Source organism: Ooceraea biroi, chromosome 6 (genome assembly GCF_003672135.1).
Source record: "Ooceraea biroi isolate clonal line C1 chromosome 6, Obir_v5.4, whole genome shotgun sequence".
NCBI lineage: Eukaryota > Metazoa > Arthropoda > Insecta > Hymenoptera > Formicidae > Ooceraea > Ooceraea biroi.
Genome location: NC_039511.1, coordinates 384,587 through 402,798, shown reverse-complemented (window position 1 = coordinate 402,798; position 18,212 = coordinate 384,587). Strand labels below are relative to the sequence as shown.

The 18,212-nt window shown below is 32.5% G+C and overlaps 1 protein-coding gene and 1 long non-coding RNA gene across 2 annotated transcripts; one reads left to right on the top strand and one right to left on the bottom strand.

Annotated features, from left to right (window-relative positions):
- The first annotated feature begins 3 nt into the window (after positions 1–3).
- On the top strand, positions 4–18,200 carry LOC105276537. The gene is made up of 4 exons (XM_011334242.3): positions 4–122; positions 17,286–17,450; positions 17,594–17,745; positions 17,870–18,200. The coding sequence occupies exons 2-4, from the start codon at positions 17,310–17,312 to the stop codon at positions 18,090–18,092; spliced, it is 516 nt and encodes a 171-aa protein (XP_011332544.1). The 5' UTR covers positions 4–122; positions 17,286–17,309; the 3' UTR covers positions 18,093–18,200.
- On the bottom strand, positions 4,066–10,814 carry LOC109610794. The gene is made up of 2 exons (XR_002193069.2): positions 9,682–10,814; positions 4,066–5,412 (listed from the first exon to the last, which is right to left on the bottom strand). It is a non-coding gene; the product is annotated as an uncharacterized LOC109610794 (long non-coding RNA).
- Positions 18,201–18,212: the final 12 nt, after the last annotated feature.

Sequence of the window (18,212 nt, the reverse complement as noted above, 5' to 3'; positions counted from 1 at the left end):
GAACAAAGATACGACGACGACGTCATGACATATGTCCCACCTGTGCGCAGACAATGAGCAAGCTTCGCTCGAGGCTCGAGCGAGTGATTATCTCGGCTAGATAGTTGACTCGATCATTCCAGGTAATTTCAATATTTCTCATTGTTTGATAGCTTTCCACGGATAATTCCATCATTCTCCGAAAATTATTCCATCTTCGAGAGCGATACGACTACGGAAATTTTATGATTAAGGATATTTCTCGATCTCCTGATTTGCTATAAAATGCTATATTTTCTACAATTTTGTCTATACAATTATCTAAATTAAAATGACTTGAAAGGAATTCAAGTCTTGTTGAGGCATCCTGATTGACGTTGTTGCGCGATAATTTGTGTTAACCATAGACTACTGGACCGCGCATTATCTTATCTCCCCCCATTGGTTAGAAAGAGAGATATTCATTGCTCGACCACGCGTGTGACAACAATCGAAATTTTTTGTCGTAAAAAATACTTGACACGTGCGAGCGTGCGCAATTGACATTAGGTAAGATTATGCATTACATCAATTACATGTATTGCTTGTACGCATCGAAGCAAATCTATTACGACAGAAATAATTAAACGTTTAGAGGACTAATTAGGCGAAAATAGTGTTCGCGTTCGCAAGAACTGCGATAAATTTCATACGTTAATTCATACGTTCGTCAGATAGTTTAATCATTCCCTTCAGCCTTCACTTTCGTTTAATTAAAGACACGCAAATGCATCATTAATCATTGAACATTTTGTGATCGATTTTCCATTTAGGTAAGCTCACAAGTTATTTTAAGACGACGCAATTTAAAAGAATAAGATTAATAACGAAATGAATAATAATTAAATTAATCACACATATTATTCTTCATTTATGATACAAATCGAGAAATAAAGTTGTATAATGTATCTTACGAACTTGAGCGAGTTTGAATGTCAGATCTAACATAAGACACGACATAGAAAGTTACTTATAAAGATAAATCATAATCATAAATTGTTTAAGGTAATGCGTTTCTGTTTATTGCAGCTTTTTGCAATGCAATATGAAATTTTCAGATTTAAAAGATAAACATTTTATAACTATTCTATCTATAAATATCTTAATTTCGAATCGCTCGTTATTTGAAACCATTTGTTATTATTGCGACTAATAGGGCTTATGAGTGCTTCTATTGACCATAAGACGTACATGTTAACGAGATTTACACTTGTCATGTCAATGTCGTAACAATGAGTGGATAAGGCAGACGGAAAATTCGTATCGGATATGTATATCGGAAAATTCCGAATACATAATTCTCCAAAGTCATTTTTCAGCACAACTATTATTTTTGAAATTGGTCCAATGGTTGGACTGGATTTATGCTTTTTTTTCTATTTCTCTTGTCCGTCTTTTATAGCTCAAGATTGAATAATCTTGTCAGGAGCATTCATTCACAAAGATGTTTATTCCCGTTTCTTTCACCTTTATATATATTAAACGTTTATATCTCAAGATGCGTATTAACGCAAACAAAAGTATCGTGGTTCGTTTTCAATTTCTCTCCAGACAATTTTATTTCGATTTCAGGTCACTTTAAACTAAAATAATTTAAAATATGAGTCACACGCGCATGACATTCGATTTGAAATCCAAAGAAACGATGCACAACTTTTATTGTTAGTTATGTATTGGGTTGTAACATGTATTCGTTTCGTTTATTTAATGTTTTTTAACGGAAATCCAATATGTATTAAACGGCAAATAAAATCATAAATAAGAATATCATTCTCTCATTTAGTATAAATGCGATTTTTTTCGAGCAAAAAATTTTTAAAGACAAGTTGTGGACTGTCCGTGCAGAGAATATACTTTCGCAAGCAGTAATGCAGGCAGAAAATAATTTAAACGTTGAGGGAGCATATGGGCAGATTCCGTCGACGTCGTCACGCGCGTGTTTCACCTTCTCTTTTACGCAAGTCCCAGGAAAGCGATCAACCTTTTTGCGCCGTTATTCGCCAACCAAAGATAAACTCTTTTGCAATAATGATACCCCGTCGTTCGTATGTTTGGCTTCGAAAGTCCCATTAGGATTACCAGCAGTTAACCGCTTTTTAGTTAAAACTACTTTCTCTCTCTCTCTCTCTCGCGCGCGCGCGCGCGCGCAATATGCTTATACATGATAAAATTAGCTGACACAAAAGTTATGTCATACTGTAAAATGTTACAAACAATTAGCTGATTACAACAAGGTGATCCAAATTTAGAGCAATAATACAAATACCGAACGCACTGCATTGCAAAAATATTGCACATTTTACACAATACAATTGATCGTTTCTTCTGTTTCCCATCAAACGATCTGGTTTTCAAATATGTGACAACGCTCGATGCACAAACCGATTAACAATAATATAACTATTTGACGCGATAATATAACTATCTGGGAATACGCGAACTGCCTCTCCGCTTGGAAAAGACCTTTGAACTGAACAATCGTTTAATCGCAAAATACTCCACACCTGTGCAAAAAAGGATGAACGATGTCATCATTAAATCTTGACAATGTCAATATACGCGCAACATGTTCGTGTCGGCGAGCAAAGTACAATGTCCAAGACTCTTGCGTGCACAGAAGCCGCCTACACGCGGCATGTCGATTAGATGATGACTAATTGGATACAAAACGTCTCCTTTTTTTATTTGTATTCTTTGTAGTGCATAGTCATTTTTTTGGTTGAATATTAATTTACAATTTTATAATAATAAATTGCTATGTGACGTGTGACATTTGTAAAGAGGCAAAAATCTCGAATAATATTATATCTAGATAAACGGTGCAACTATAAACGAAAGTAGAAGCACTACAAACGAAATTATTACTACGAATAACTACAAACAAAATACTAACATTTCGTGTACTAAAAACTTAATTTATTAAAAGTGGACTGCCAAGTTCACATAGGTGATTTAAACACTTGGATGATTGCCTAACGAGAATGTACTAATGCGTCTGTAGTCAAAGTAAAACATCGAGTGAGTCGATAAGTCGGTTGTCAAAAGCAAATTTTAATTCGCCTCGATCGAGTAAATATTAAACATATTGTTAATGCATATTCCTAAATATTCTTTTTTACTTCGGTTTATTACTCCGTGAGATTTCCCCAAACAATTCTATTGCACAATTTTATATTTATCTACGAATATATACTGCGATGTGTATGTGTGTGTGTCTGTGCAATTTCGGCCAACATCCAGAAATGTTGCGAAAGACATAGCAAAAACGCAAAACCTTGAAATTTCGTGAATGTGTGACAAATTATTATTGAATCATCGTCGTCTGAATGAGCAATCCTTAGTCGTTGTTGGTTGTTGTTAATTAGAAATATTATTTATAACGCTAATAATATTATAATAACGATAAAATAGGTTTAGAGATCGATACACATGAAATAAGTGAATGAATAAATATTAAGCGTATACAAAGATTTCATAAATTCCTGCTTTGTTACGTGTTCGAAGAGTTGGCACCGAGGTTTGTAAAACATTATGTTATGATTTAATGATAAACATAACTTCAAAAAATAGTGAATGCGATGCGCAATAAAAAACTATATATGCTTTTCGTATTTAGCAAACCATTTTGGATTTTGCCTGGAAAGTTTTTCCGCACGCGACGTATTCATCCAACTTGACGCCTTCGGATTACCATTTATTCCAATCGACGTAGTATTTTTTAACTGAACAGTACTTTCCAAATGTGTCTGAGATACGAAAAAGTTGTTTTCGCAAAGGAATTCGAAATTTACCTGAGAGATAGCAGAAAATCGTAAAAAGCGAGAGCAAATATTTTCATGACTGAATTGTATTGTATATATTATGCACACAAATGATTAAAAATAATTTTGCATATACTTAATAAAATACTTTTTACAAATTATTCAGAAATCAATATTTCTAATTTCTGAAAAAAACTAAAAACATTCTCTTTTTGCGAAAAACGTTCCTTATATAAATCTTATGTGACAACTTTTTTATATATTATAAAACATAAAACACACATATATATATATAATTTTTATTTTTAATGTACATTCTCAACGTTCAATGTTAATAAAAGTCACACTTTTATAGTAACGTGAAAAACAAATATAACGAAGCGATTCGTGTCAATAAGTCTTTCGTCTTACTGATGCAAATACAACTTACGAAACCTTATTTTATTTAACGAAGCAATGATTTTATTAAACTACTACATAATCTTCTTTTTGCGGACTTTAACTCTCAAACCCGTGTCTTCCCAAAACTCGGTAGAATTATGTACCTGTGTATCAATGTTAGTATTCATTAAACGAAGAAACGAAAATCATGATCCACAGTACATTGCAAATAATGACTACAATTAAAATGTCTTTGTCGAGAGTATGAAATTAATTCATTTGACCATTGCCCCGTACGATCATTCGGCAAACACGCATCAGTAATTAACCGTGTCGCCGGTATTTCTCGTGACTAATCATCGATAATTCGTATTGTTATCATTTGCGCGGAGATTATCACCAGCAGCGGATTCGAGCAATGTCTGATGATTTAGTCAACAGTGTCTCGATACTTTATTCGTAACACGTGCATTACATAATTTGGTTCGACGTACATTTACATAATGCGTACGCAGTCCACACACGTCCACATGAGAGAAACGAAGAACGAGCTGTTGCAGCGAAAGTAGCTCCATCGTAAAATAACATTTGAATTTGTGATTCCTCTGTGTACGATTTTATAAATCTGTAATAAACGTCATATAATAACGATTAGATTGCCTTTAAAATCGAGTTTTGCGAAAATTCTGAAGATAATAATAACTTGCGTACGCAATAAATTCCTAAGAAATCAACTTCTCAAATCGCAATCATGATGATAATAACTTTTTAATATTAAAATTGCAAAAATCTCATTAGTCGTGTTTGGATCTCCGTTAGCTATCTACCAAGTGTACGGTTGATTGTTTTATTTCTTTAAAAAGTGATAAAGTCTAAAACAGCTGATTTTTATTTTCTATATTTAAATATAAAGTGCTCTTTTACCAATATTTTTCTCAATTCTGAATATAAGTGTAATATAATTGCTCAAGTTTTCGCGCATGGTTTACTTTGATTCATCTCACTTATTAATTTCACTTTATTTTCATGTATTCTGAAACCATTCTCATCATAGTCATAACATCGCGCATTGTTGATGATCTCACGGCATACTATCGCGGAAACGAGAGAAAACAGCGAGTCTCGTGACCTGCTGTTTTGAGATCGAAATGACTTCGCGTGACCGACATTCAACGACACAAAAGTAGAATATCCGGGCGAGGTAGACGGCTGGCCTTCATCCAGGTGAATTCGTTTGGCCATGGACCTGGCACTGAAAACACAATCACGGGATAAACTATTTTCAATCATTTTCACCAGTTGTGATGTGAGAGCCATTCTTACGAAGGTTATTCGTGAGCGAAAAGTACAAAAATTTAATCCTTAACTTGAAAGATACAATATGGAATAGAAAAGAAGCAAGATAGACAAAGATAAATATTCCATGATGACAAAATTCAGTTTTTATTTAAACTTTTGATCCTATTTTAAGTCCACTTTGAACCCATATAAGTATATTTAGCTAAAAATGTCATTAAATTATAAGTATCATTGAACTATTTGTTATCAATTTGTCATTGAACTATATGTAAGCATCATTAACTATAAACATATTAAATTATTTATGTTAAACCTTTCATAATCAAACTTAAGTGCGTGAATTATAATGTTTTAGAAATTTATAATCTGTAAAGTTGGAATATTTGATTTATATAAAAGAAAATCACACTATATGTACAGATATTGTACCTAACTTTTGTTAATATAATATTTATGATCTTAATTTTATTTATTCAATCTAAAGCGTAACAAAGTTCGATATTAAGTTCTCTAAAATTTACTAATTTTTAGTAGTAGAATATTTTTCAAAGTATTTGTCGTCACAATGCACGACTTTCTGCTATCCTCCAGGTAAAAGTCTAATTTTGCGTCAACAGGATTAGTCTTTTGAGATCCATTGCTCCATCATTTATCGTTCCGTTTTCAGACATCCATTCTTAAGTCACTTACTATACAACTCATGCATCGATCTGAATAAGTGATAATAAAAAGGAACTGTCTGGTGAATAAATTGAATGAAAAGAAACTTTCCATTCCAAGTCTAACAATGTTTTCTTGATTACCGTAGCGACACCAAAGTCTCGCGTTGTTGTGAAACAAAATCACCTTGCGTCGGTTTCTAATTATTTCAGGTCATTTTTGTTCATATGCAATAATTGTTGGCTGTAAAGTTCCGCTGTCACCATTTGATCTGATAGTATCAGCTCATAATAAGAGCATTCCTTCTTGGTTCCATCACGTGACAGATATACAGAAGAACCGAGATCCAACCAATGTTTTTGCCGTTTAGAATTATCGTAATAACTCCATTTTTTATCATTTTTAAAGATCTTAAAAAAACTCTTTCTTTCTCTGCTTGGCAAGCAGACAAACATTTAGGCAAATATGCCAATCGCATATATTCATGTAGAATTTTCCATACTTTTAAAATGGTCTATATTCTGTCGAGAACTCTATGTCTGTCAACTATGTCATATGTTATTTTTAACGCAGAATAGTCGACATTCAAAAGTCGACAGTGAAAAACAATATATTTGAATTGTTTTTACCGCAATCTACACATATGTATGTACATATGTAGATTGTGGATCACTTCTAAATTCTTCAAAAAAAGTATCTCGGTATCTCAACCTGCACGTATATAGGATCAACGGTCCACAAGATGCTCTTATAAATGGAATTATTTGGGACTTCTTTGTACAAAGTATTTTTTCATGACTCATCAGACTTCTTAAGTGTAAAGTACAACACGCCTCTTAGGCTTCGGTTTTGTTTCAGAATATGTTGTTGCAATAGTTAACTCGATGACTTCGAATCTCCTTGAAATTTTCATGTATACACAAGTGTTTACAAGTTGGAACACTATTGCAACAACATATTCTTAAGACTAAATTAAGTCACAAACTGCTGTATCACTTTTCCTTCCGACAAATCGAGTTATCGAGATATCGTAAGCTAAATATTTAAAAAGTTACCAAGTTTTCCTTGAATATCTCCAAAAAATTAGGCAAATAAAAAAATCTTTCAGACGAAAGTTGTTCAAATTAATTGGTATAAAAAAATGGTATAAAAAAAATAGGAGTTTTCATTAAAAAAAATACATTAAAGGCAGCAAATATATTGTCACAAAATCTGATAAACACGAGAAATAAAAATGTTCAAATATTCGAGGATCTAAATATACACATACTAAAGTATACAAAGCATGTACTAAAGTATTTTTAATACTGTAGTTACATCTTTTTCCATTTATCATATCGTTGTGTGAGCTGTAATGCGAAATTATTGCGAAACTATATTTTGGCACAAGCAGGTACTTGCAAAGAAGTATAGCTCTTTGATCGCATACAATTTGCCGCCCTTACACCGAGTCTATTCTACCGACGAAATGATCAACATGATCATCAACAGCGGTGATTACGCAGCAGCATGTAAATGTTATCTCTCATACTGACTCATATGAACTTTTTTATTGGCGTCATCAAATCAATGAGTTTCGAGTGGACGCGCGTTTCGAGCGTTATCCAAACAAGAACGACGAGCTTCCGCGAAAAGCTTGCGTATTGACGCGATAAATTGCATGCAGTAAGTGTAACGAATCGCATGACATTCCTCTTTAATGATTAATGATTTGCATATTTTCTTCTGGCAAATGTTCCTTCCGTAAGTTCGAAAATTTTTGGTAGTTACCGTATATGCGATTACTGTCGTCTCTTTATTTTCTTCTTTGAGCAAATAACATTTTTTTCACTCATTGACGATTTTGTTCAGTACGAGTTAATTAATTGTTACACTTTACATGGAATTACATAGATATTTACATAGATATTTACGTGGAATATTTTTATAAACACTTAAAAATAAAACTTTTAAACCTTTTAATAAACGTAATACATGTGATTTTTACATTCAGTAGCCTGTATAGTATCAATGCGATGAGTGTATCAAAGTGTTATCCATTATGTAATATCATACATGATTGCGTTAAAATAATTAATTTTTCAGCAACAGAATTTATTACTTTTCTATTGTCAATTTTAATTGCAATTCGCTATCTGAAATGTAATAGTGGTCACTGTACATATCATGTTCTCTCTACCGTTTCTCTTGAACAAATGACCCTTGCCTTCCAGCATTAGCCTTCAGTCTTACATATGTAAACACACGCAAAGTTATTTAAATGCATTATCAGCCAATGTGAAATATTAGCATACTCTAAGCAGTTATAATAAATCGTGGAATGTAACCATGCTTCTTTCGGTCCTAAACGTACTTTCCATATGCCTTGATGAGGCCTACACACAGTGACAGTGACCTAGTGATTTTCATATGGCCAATCACACACATTTCTGATATTATACGCTATAAATAAATGCTGTAGCTCTCGACCAATAATAATTTTGTTAAGAAAATAATTAATATTAATTTATATACGAGAAAGTTAGGGATTACAACTATATGATCAATTGTCGTGACACATTTCTATTATATCTCATTACGTTTTTTAATAAAATATATTATTCGTGTAATCTGCTTATGTAAATTGTTTATAACTGGAGATCGGTTAATTAAATGCCACTCATTCTCTTTCACGAGATATAACTAAAACAGAAGTGAATGTAATGCGCAAAAGTATACTTTCGCATTTGCCAAAACATCATATCTAAAATGTTCACTTATTTCGTATGTCAAAATATAACGAAGCTTATCAACAGAATAACAAATAGTTAGTTTATCTACTCGAGATTACATAATATCTACGTGGGAATATCGTGAATATAAACATTACGTAGTAAATACATAATGTATACCTATAGTACCTAAAACAATACAGTACACAGAGACCGTTTTAAGAACTTGTAAAATGCAAATATTTTACGATAAATACCATAAAATAATAATAAATAAAAGCTCATTATTTGTACGTATTTGTACCTTCTATCATCATTTGATTAAAATTAACAGGGAGTATTTAACCAATGTCTTTTGTCCCGCGAAGGCAAAACTGAAGGGCGAAAAGCTTTCGGTTCACTTTTATTTCAATTCACAGTAAGCTGTAACTTATTTCTTTTATTTTGAAAACATTATTTGTTTTTAGTTTTTCATGACATAACGGTCTTAAGTTGAAAACACCGAATTCGCGCGATAATAAATAATAATTATTAATAAATATAATGGAAATTGCGACTAAATTGTTACTGTACTTGCCTTGGAAGAGCTTGCGGGAAACGCGACACGTTGATACCGTTGCGAGCACGTAGCGTGATACAATACGGGAAAATACAATAGCGTTCACAATCGCCAAATACTTTTCTAGCACGCCGGATTTACCATAGAAGCATGAACAGACATACACCCACCTATCACGTTTGAGCGACCACGCTTTACTGAAGAGAAGACGCAACCGCGAAATACATCGTCACGAGCCAATCGCAGCGAAATCGGTGTGCGTGCAGCGTGCGCACATTCATATGCTACTCACCCGCGGACGCAATATGTAACGGAGCGTATGTGTGTGACTGGCGTTCATACAACTGGAGAAACGTGTGAATACACCCAACGTTTACGAGCGGTGAAACAAACTGAACCGTAAGCGAGCGTGGTCCGCAGTTTATCGTCGTGACGGAAACTGTCTGACAATATATGTTCGCCGTACAGGGTGTCTGAAAAAGACGCATGCTTCGTAGATGTTTTTGATTTGCAACAGAGGAGCGGGGAAAACCAAGTGCGATAAAATCACTTATCATGAAATCTCTTTTTACTTAAATATCCTTGAATATTACTTAATATTAAATATCCTCAAGTAATATTAGTAATTATCCTTAAATAATCATTATATTGCAACATAATGATACCAATTTCTCGTGACGCGCATTTCTCAGCAATCTCTCCCTTTCTCTTTCTCTCCCCTTCTCTCTCCCTTCTTTACCCACTCTTTTGCAGTAAAATAAAACTTAAATTGTATTTATATTCGTATTTTTAAATTCAATATTATTTATATAAGATCAACATAAAGTTGTACATGATCACGAACGCTTACGTCACTCTGTACATTAAGCACGCACTCGACGATAATTGTGTGCGTGCGAGGTAGAGAAACCACGCGATGTTTTCGCGCGAGGAGGAACTCGGTGATTGGTCGTCACGGGTCGGACCAGCCGAGCCTTCTTTGCCTTGAAATAGAAGAAGAAAGAAAGTAAAATGCGTTGAAAAGATCGTCAGCCTAGATCGACAATAGCACCGGTTATTGCGCGATCAACTACGTGCTGCCGAAAAACACTTACGTGAGATTCACGTCCGTCAACAATTGGCCAATCGCGACGCATCAATAAAGCAATCAGTCTACAAATGTTGTCACTTTGTTCAAATCGGCGCGGTTTATTAAATGTTACGCACATACTTTACGAGTACAATGCACTCATATGGCTATGTTTCCCAAAATCTTATCATTGTTGACATGAAATAATGTGTTTATCTAATCTAGGTTCATATTTTATTTTCGAATCTTTTAAAACAGAATTCTCATTACTATAATTACTATAATGTTCCGCGTGTATTTCTTGCATTTGATTGATATCTTCGTCTAATGATAAACAATATTATTTAACTTTTAACACTAATTATTATTTAATAAATTAATATTAATTAAATTTTAATAATTACTATTACTAATTAAGAAAATTGAATAAAGTACTACTATTATTTTTAAGTAAAGCAAATAATCGGTTTTCATTTATCAAGATTTATCAAGATCGTGGAATGTGAGATGTTGATTCAGTATTGAAGATCACGTTGGAATTTCTTTTCTCTTGTTGACTCGATGCTTCTCAAGTTCCTAGTTTCTTTTATCTGACATTCTTCATACATCTACGTATTTGTCATATACTGTTTACGTTTTATAGTAATCAGTTATTTTAATTTTCGAGTCAGAAATAGGATAAACAGGATAAAGTAGCTAATCACTTGATTACTTTTGTCGTTTCCTTCTTGTATTGAAACGAGTTTTAATCTAGGATTGACTTGTTTGTTATTTCGTCGCCTCTCCGTATCGCCCCACTAGTTTTATATAACTTGGATGATAAGCTTAACCGTTCCCAATTGGTATTTTCGATTATCAGATTTCAAAATGTCCCAAAAGTGTAAAAAAAATAAAATTTAAATAATTGCGAAAGAATGAGAAATCAACTTGATTTTTATAAGAGAAATATTGATTATAGTTAAAAAACAAATTAATAATAGCTCCATCCATTATTTCGCAAATATTTTTATTATTTTTCACACATTTCTTTTGACTGCATTCTTTTAAAATATAAAAATATAACGTTTTAAAGATTACCGGTCAGTATCACCATAATTTTTTAAAGAAAAGATACAATTCATCCGAAAGAGACTTATCCGTGGGAAGAACGATTTACATTCGTAAAAGAATTATACAAACATCACACATATAAATTTGTCACTTGTGTCGTCTATAATTTTATGTGCAACAATTGATAATTAATTGCGGCACCGTGATACATTCATTTTATTTGTCAAACCAAAGAAAGCTAAAGGGTTATGGGTTAATGATACATTTTATCGACATAAGCGTGATGCATATAACGTGTTTAAAATACGAAGCGCTCGCCCGTTATCTGTAATGTATAACGTTTGCAGTCACAACATGAGCTACGTCATATTAGATAACAAAGAAACTACGAAGATTGTTGACTACCAGTTCAGAGAATAATCACTTCTGCGTAATGTATAAGTTGCGTAAAGTAAGAAAAACAATACTATATTGTATGTACTACATTCGTGTGCGTCATGTATGTTCGTGTATTAGTATATCGTGTGTATTCGGGTACGTTCGGTACCCTCTTAAATCAGTGTATGGAAACAAGACATTTAAGACCTTTTTTTCATTTTTTACAAAATAAAATTTAAATTTTACCTATCTCAACACGTTACTTATAATAAAATATTTAATTTATAACGGTTAATAAGAGGTCCGATATCATTTGTATCACAAAGATGACAAGACAGATCGCGAGTTATCGAGAGTTAATTAAAAAGCTCGACTTGCAATCACACGATATGATGATTGATAAACTGAAGCGTTCAACTTGAACTTTGACTACGTGAAATATCAAAGTGTCGCATCTAAAATACCATAATGTCACGATGAAAATAGCATCTTCCGACACTTTGTCATTATATCATGTCTTTATCACGTCCAACATGAGATGCGCCATCACATTCTTTATTTCATCGTTCTTTATCTCGGATGCTTTATGTTCTTCCTTCCGATTGCACATTAGCGATGCAGTATTGAGTTTTCCACATGTCATTTCTTTTTCGCGACGGCAGACGGTCTGCGTTACGTCACACATACGTTTGTTACTCGCAAGGTCATCAACCCCGTGGATATCGCAAATGCGATACTGATGTGTGTGTATATATATATATATATTCGCGACTTTCTTGTGCGAAAGAACCGAGCAGGAGACCCGCTTACCGCGGGCAAAAATTAAGTAACAAAAACATACTGCCCGCGGTTTCTCCTCAACACACAAACGCGCTCGTTCAACCGCAGAAGGTGAAAGCAATACAGCGCTTTTGCCTTCGTCCTCACGTGTGAAATTAGATCCGCACCTTTTGAATTTTCTACCTTTTCTCAATTGTTGGGTTGTGCTACGTTTATGTCAATTTATGTACAAACCGCAACTCAATAACTTGAAGCAATTTTCAGAAAAAATGAAAAAACTAAATTTTTGCTAGCCTTGCATTTTCGAATTTTGAATTTTTAATGACTATGCTGTATTGTGCTTTGTGCGGCTTTGTACGACAAAGATAATATTGATAACGCAAACAACAATCGAAAAAATAAAAACTTTTCATTAACTCAGCACTTTTTCGCGATTGAGCTCAATCTTTTTTTCCGGAATTGGTACTAACTTGTGCCATGTTATGCCGTTAAAAGAATTCTAATATCTCGTTTCGCTTCGATAAAAAAATTCACAGAAAGTAAAAAAAGATTGTATAATTCCATATAGTTTTGTACCATTCGTGCATAACAATTATTCATGCCATTATAGACTTTGCGTTGTCCCGAAATCAGAAGTGAATGAAAATGGGTCATGATTTGTGACCAAGTTTATTCGTTAACAGCTTCTTTATAAATAATGAGCGACGATTACAATCTTTTGATTATAAATCAGAATGATGATCTTTACAACATAAACATATCACAGGCATCGTGCGTGCGTGCGTGAGTGTGAAATCAAAGATGGTATCATTAATAAGTACGCGGTAATTATTGCATAATTATCTTTAATCGCTCTAAAATACTACAAATAAATATTAAAAATATAAAACGGTTTTTACATATCTACATGCGATAAATTGCAATAATTTAAACCAGATGCTTATAAATATTATTATGAGACTTAAATGTTTTCTGACATAAGTGTACTTGATATGTACTAGTTCGAATATTTGCTCGCAAAATAAATTCAAATAATACTAAGATATAAGAAGAAATTATTAGGAAAAGATTAATTGTTCAGCACATTTGATTTAAAAATATTTAAATTCATTGTTCTCGAAATCCTTGAATTAATTACTCTCGAAATATTCAAGTGTTACATCTACTGAAAGACGGTACTTTGCGATGACTTTTTTGATGTTAAGCAAAATTAAATAAATTTAGAATTTGAATATTTTGAGAGCAATTAATTCGGAAAATGTTTTAATATCATAATGAGCTGAGCAATTAATATTTTTAATAGCATAGATTAATGAAGGTTAATAAATGCGATTACGATTAAATAAACAAATATTGATTACACCGTAACGTAAAATAATATCTGTTATTAAAATCATACAGAACAATGCAATTTGATACGATCAAGTGGAAATGTATTACTTTATCGCATTATTATGATCAATGTAAAATATGGCATGCCATTTTGTATGTTTATACACAAGCGTTCCAGTTATGTCGATGCCTGATTATGATGTAAGCACGCATGTCCTTACGTATCAGATTTCGTAATTAAACGTAGTAAAGAGACGTCACATGATATACACCCACTGTTTTTCGAACTGTGATTGGTCCAACGCAACTAGTTTCTCAAGGATAAATCTGCTTGACAAACAAGATTGTTTTTCACTCGTGGTGCGTCGTGGCACCAATTCACGAATCTTAAAGATGATAAAAATGATAAAAATATGGAAGAAGATAAAAAACAGAAAAAAGATGTTATGAAACAATGAACTTGAATAATATTCAGATATAAGCAATAACTATAAAATTTTACCGTTCTATTATAGTGCTCATGTACATATATGTATTTATGAGATTGATTAAAATATTACACACACACACACACACACGCGCGCGCACACACACACACACACACACACGCGCGCGCGCGCGCGCGGTATAATCTAGAATTCTAGATATACACGAAGACTATTTCTCTGAATAATAACAATTATTTTATGTATGTGTATATGCAATAATCTAAGAATAAGAAGACGAGAGTAGATACAAACTCGAGAATTATGCTATCTGTCGTTATCGAGTCATTTCTTGATTCCTCGATTAAAATTTTGATCTTTCTATAGAAAATTGAAAAAAAAATAAAACACATTCTGGTCATTCGTAAAATCACTATGCAGTTTGCATTCATAAAAACTGATTTGTCGATATAATCAATAGAGATAATGCAGTTTATTGTTACGTTACGATTTCCTGTATAGAGAGCGCCACATATCGTGGATTCTGTGTCGATAACGAATAGTAAGAATCAAATGCAGAGAATGACTTTATCCCGTTAAGAAATGATGATAATTGTTCAAATAAACTTATAATATATATTTTTTATTAATTTATTTGAAGACCCTTATGCGCGCGCGCGCATGTTTCTTTTGTTCTAAAAAAGTTTCATGCAAGAAATATATTAAAACAGTATTATCCAATTTTTTAAAGATTTTTTTAATTAAGAAACACGGTATGTTTTTGACAATAAAAAGAACTATAGTCATCTATCCTTGACTTATCCTATACAAGTTTATTCATGCTTTGATATTTATTTTATGTAATTTCTCTTATATGTATTATTCTATTTAAAAGAAATTATATACTAACAATAAGCACATTATACATATTAATATTATAAGTATATTTTATATGCTATATCTTAAAACTTTTTATTACAAAAAATTAGATTTATATAAAAATTAGATAAATTAACTTTTCTCAAATTATTTTATAGTAACTTAATAATAATAATAATAATAATAATAAATGAAGGAACTGATAACTTTGCAACACACTATTTTATCATTGATACAAATCTCATTACACATATGTGCTTGAATATTTCTGATCTTCTTTGTTCTTTCTTTTGTTCGTTTTGTTCATTTTTTCATTATATCTAGAGTATGTACTGTATGACAAAGACGTGAAGAAATATACATATGTGTATGGTTTGGTATGATTGATTGATTTGATTGAGCGAGAGATAAATGCTTCGAAATATGCTTGGTAAATCCGGTAATTTATCGGATGATATATTTATATAAGAGCGATGCGTTTATACTGAATTGATATAGTCTTATCGAAATCATGATGCGTGTTTGCATAGTTGTATCGTTCATAGGTTTGATTTCGGCCAAGATAAAAACTCGGTAAGCACAGTATATATATATTATCATTAAATATTATTAATTTACTTAAGGATATTTAATTAAACAATTTACCTAATAATGATTTTTCTTTATGTTACTTTAAATCTTAAAAGCTGTTCTTCCTAAATGTGAAGACGTTGTATAATCAAATAAATTATTTATCGTTTTTTGCTCGTCAATAATTCTATTTTGCTATATAAAGTTTTCCATTTTATTTAAATATTCTAATATTTTAATAAAGGTAAAATTGTGATATTGTAATTTCATTAATTATAGGGATAATCTCGAAACACAAAAGTTAAATGCTAATTTAAATAAACTGGTGGATTACTATAATAATCAAATTATGCAATTTATCATCCTACGTGGTCTGGATCCGCTCAATCTACCAAATACTGAGAAAAAATTATGGATGGTGCGTAATAATTGTGGGCACAAAGTATTTATTAGACAAATTGCAAAATTATGTAATTAGTATTTTAAGCAATATATAAAGAATTAATCAATCATTTCTCTTTACAATAAAGAAATACTTAATTAATTATATTGGTAATAGTTTAATATGTCAAAGATTGACATTAAAGAATAAATCCACTAATGCTACTGAGAAACTAATTGTTCGCGTAAGAGAATTTCGTTATTACGCGCACGTTTGTTCATGATCGTAAGAAATCGCCTGAAAAATTGGGGGGAAAGCTAGGTTTCGAGGTTGAAAACCTGTGATTCGAGGTCAACAGATCACGGGGCACGGGGGAAAGCACGCGCACACTTAACTTCGGGGCCGTAGAAAGTGAGACCGAAGAGTTGGGTCTTGCACGAGGACGAGAGTGAATCCCGGGATGACTCTTTCGAGTGTTGACCTCGGGCCGAAGCAGACCACAGTCACCGAGGTCATCCCTCACCTCGTTTTCGCTGATCCCATTTTTAACGCTGCGAAGGCTAACGCGCGACAGCTTTGAACTTGAACGATAGTGAAACCAAGATTTCACTCGGTAGATCGTAGTGGAAGGTAAAGTTGGATTCAAGTTCAATGCCGCGTTTAGTATCACTGAAAATGAAATGCGTGCAAATGGTTTTAGTCCCGCTATACGAAATGCATCAAAACAGATATATATATACTTGTGAAACATATGGTAGATAAAGTATATATTCTTTTTAATTTTATGTTATAAGAATCTTGTTTTCATATAAAGCGAATGTTTGCGTTGTGTTTATAGATAACACAATCGCAGTAATAAGTAGCAAAATGTTACATGTCTTGTCGAAGTACTCTTGTTGCGTGATTTAATTAAATTTCGTCTTTTTGAAGGAAAATGCTCGATGTGATTAATCACAATAATAAAATTATTATATTTTATGCTTAGTAGTATTCAATCAGAATGTTAGAAATTGTCATTAATTTTGTATTAGCGATCTCCGAACTCCGTCGATCCAATGCTATATAAAGCCGATCTCAATTTGTACTCTGGAATATTGAAATATTTATCCGTTTTGGAACGTTATGGTGACGCTACTTTAACTTATGACGGCAGAATACTGAAAATGGATGTGGGCTTTGTGTTCAAATTCTTACAGGTAGTTTAAAGAATCCTCTTTATGATTTCTTATTTCTTGGTGCAACAAAAAAAGCGTTTAAATAAAATTGAATTCTAAATATTTGTTTGTACGTATTACATATTATACCCGCTACATTAACAATAAATTTTTTCTGCATTCAGGTAACATATAACTACATATTGAAAATGGGCCTTTTCGATCTTAATGGTCGTATTTTAGCCACAACAAAAGACGTACGCTCTAAAATTAGCGTCATGTTCAACACGACGGAATATACCTTGGGCCTTAACAAACTCGAAATACAAACTCCTGGGTAATTTCTATTAACGCGATATGTTATATACGATTTTGTATTTCTCTATTACGATACATTTACTAGTCATACGACAAAAACTTCCACAAAATTAATTATACTTGATTACTTTTTATTATTGTAGCCGCATTAAGGTGATACTGAAAAATAAAAATGGTGGAACGGATTGGATAAACACGGCTATCGCCAACATCATAATTCCTTTCCTTCAAAGCACGATCACGAGTAACGTTCAAATACAAGCGACGAATGCAATTCGAATGTATTTCAACGAGATAAATCGTATAATTGTTCCACACAAAGTATTTCCTGGCATTTTTGAAAATCAGCTATTAAAATGCACATGAATGAATGGACATTAGACACCGATTTTCTGACAATATTTTTTGTAGCATAATTTTGTATATTGTATTCATTTTATATATGATCTACAAATATATTTCTGAAATGTATGCATATTTATGTTT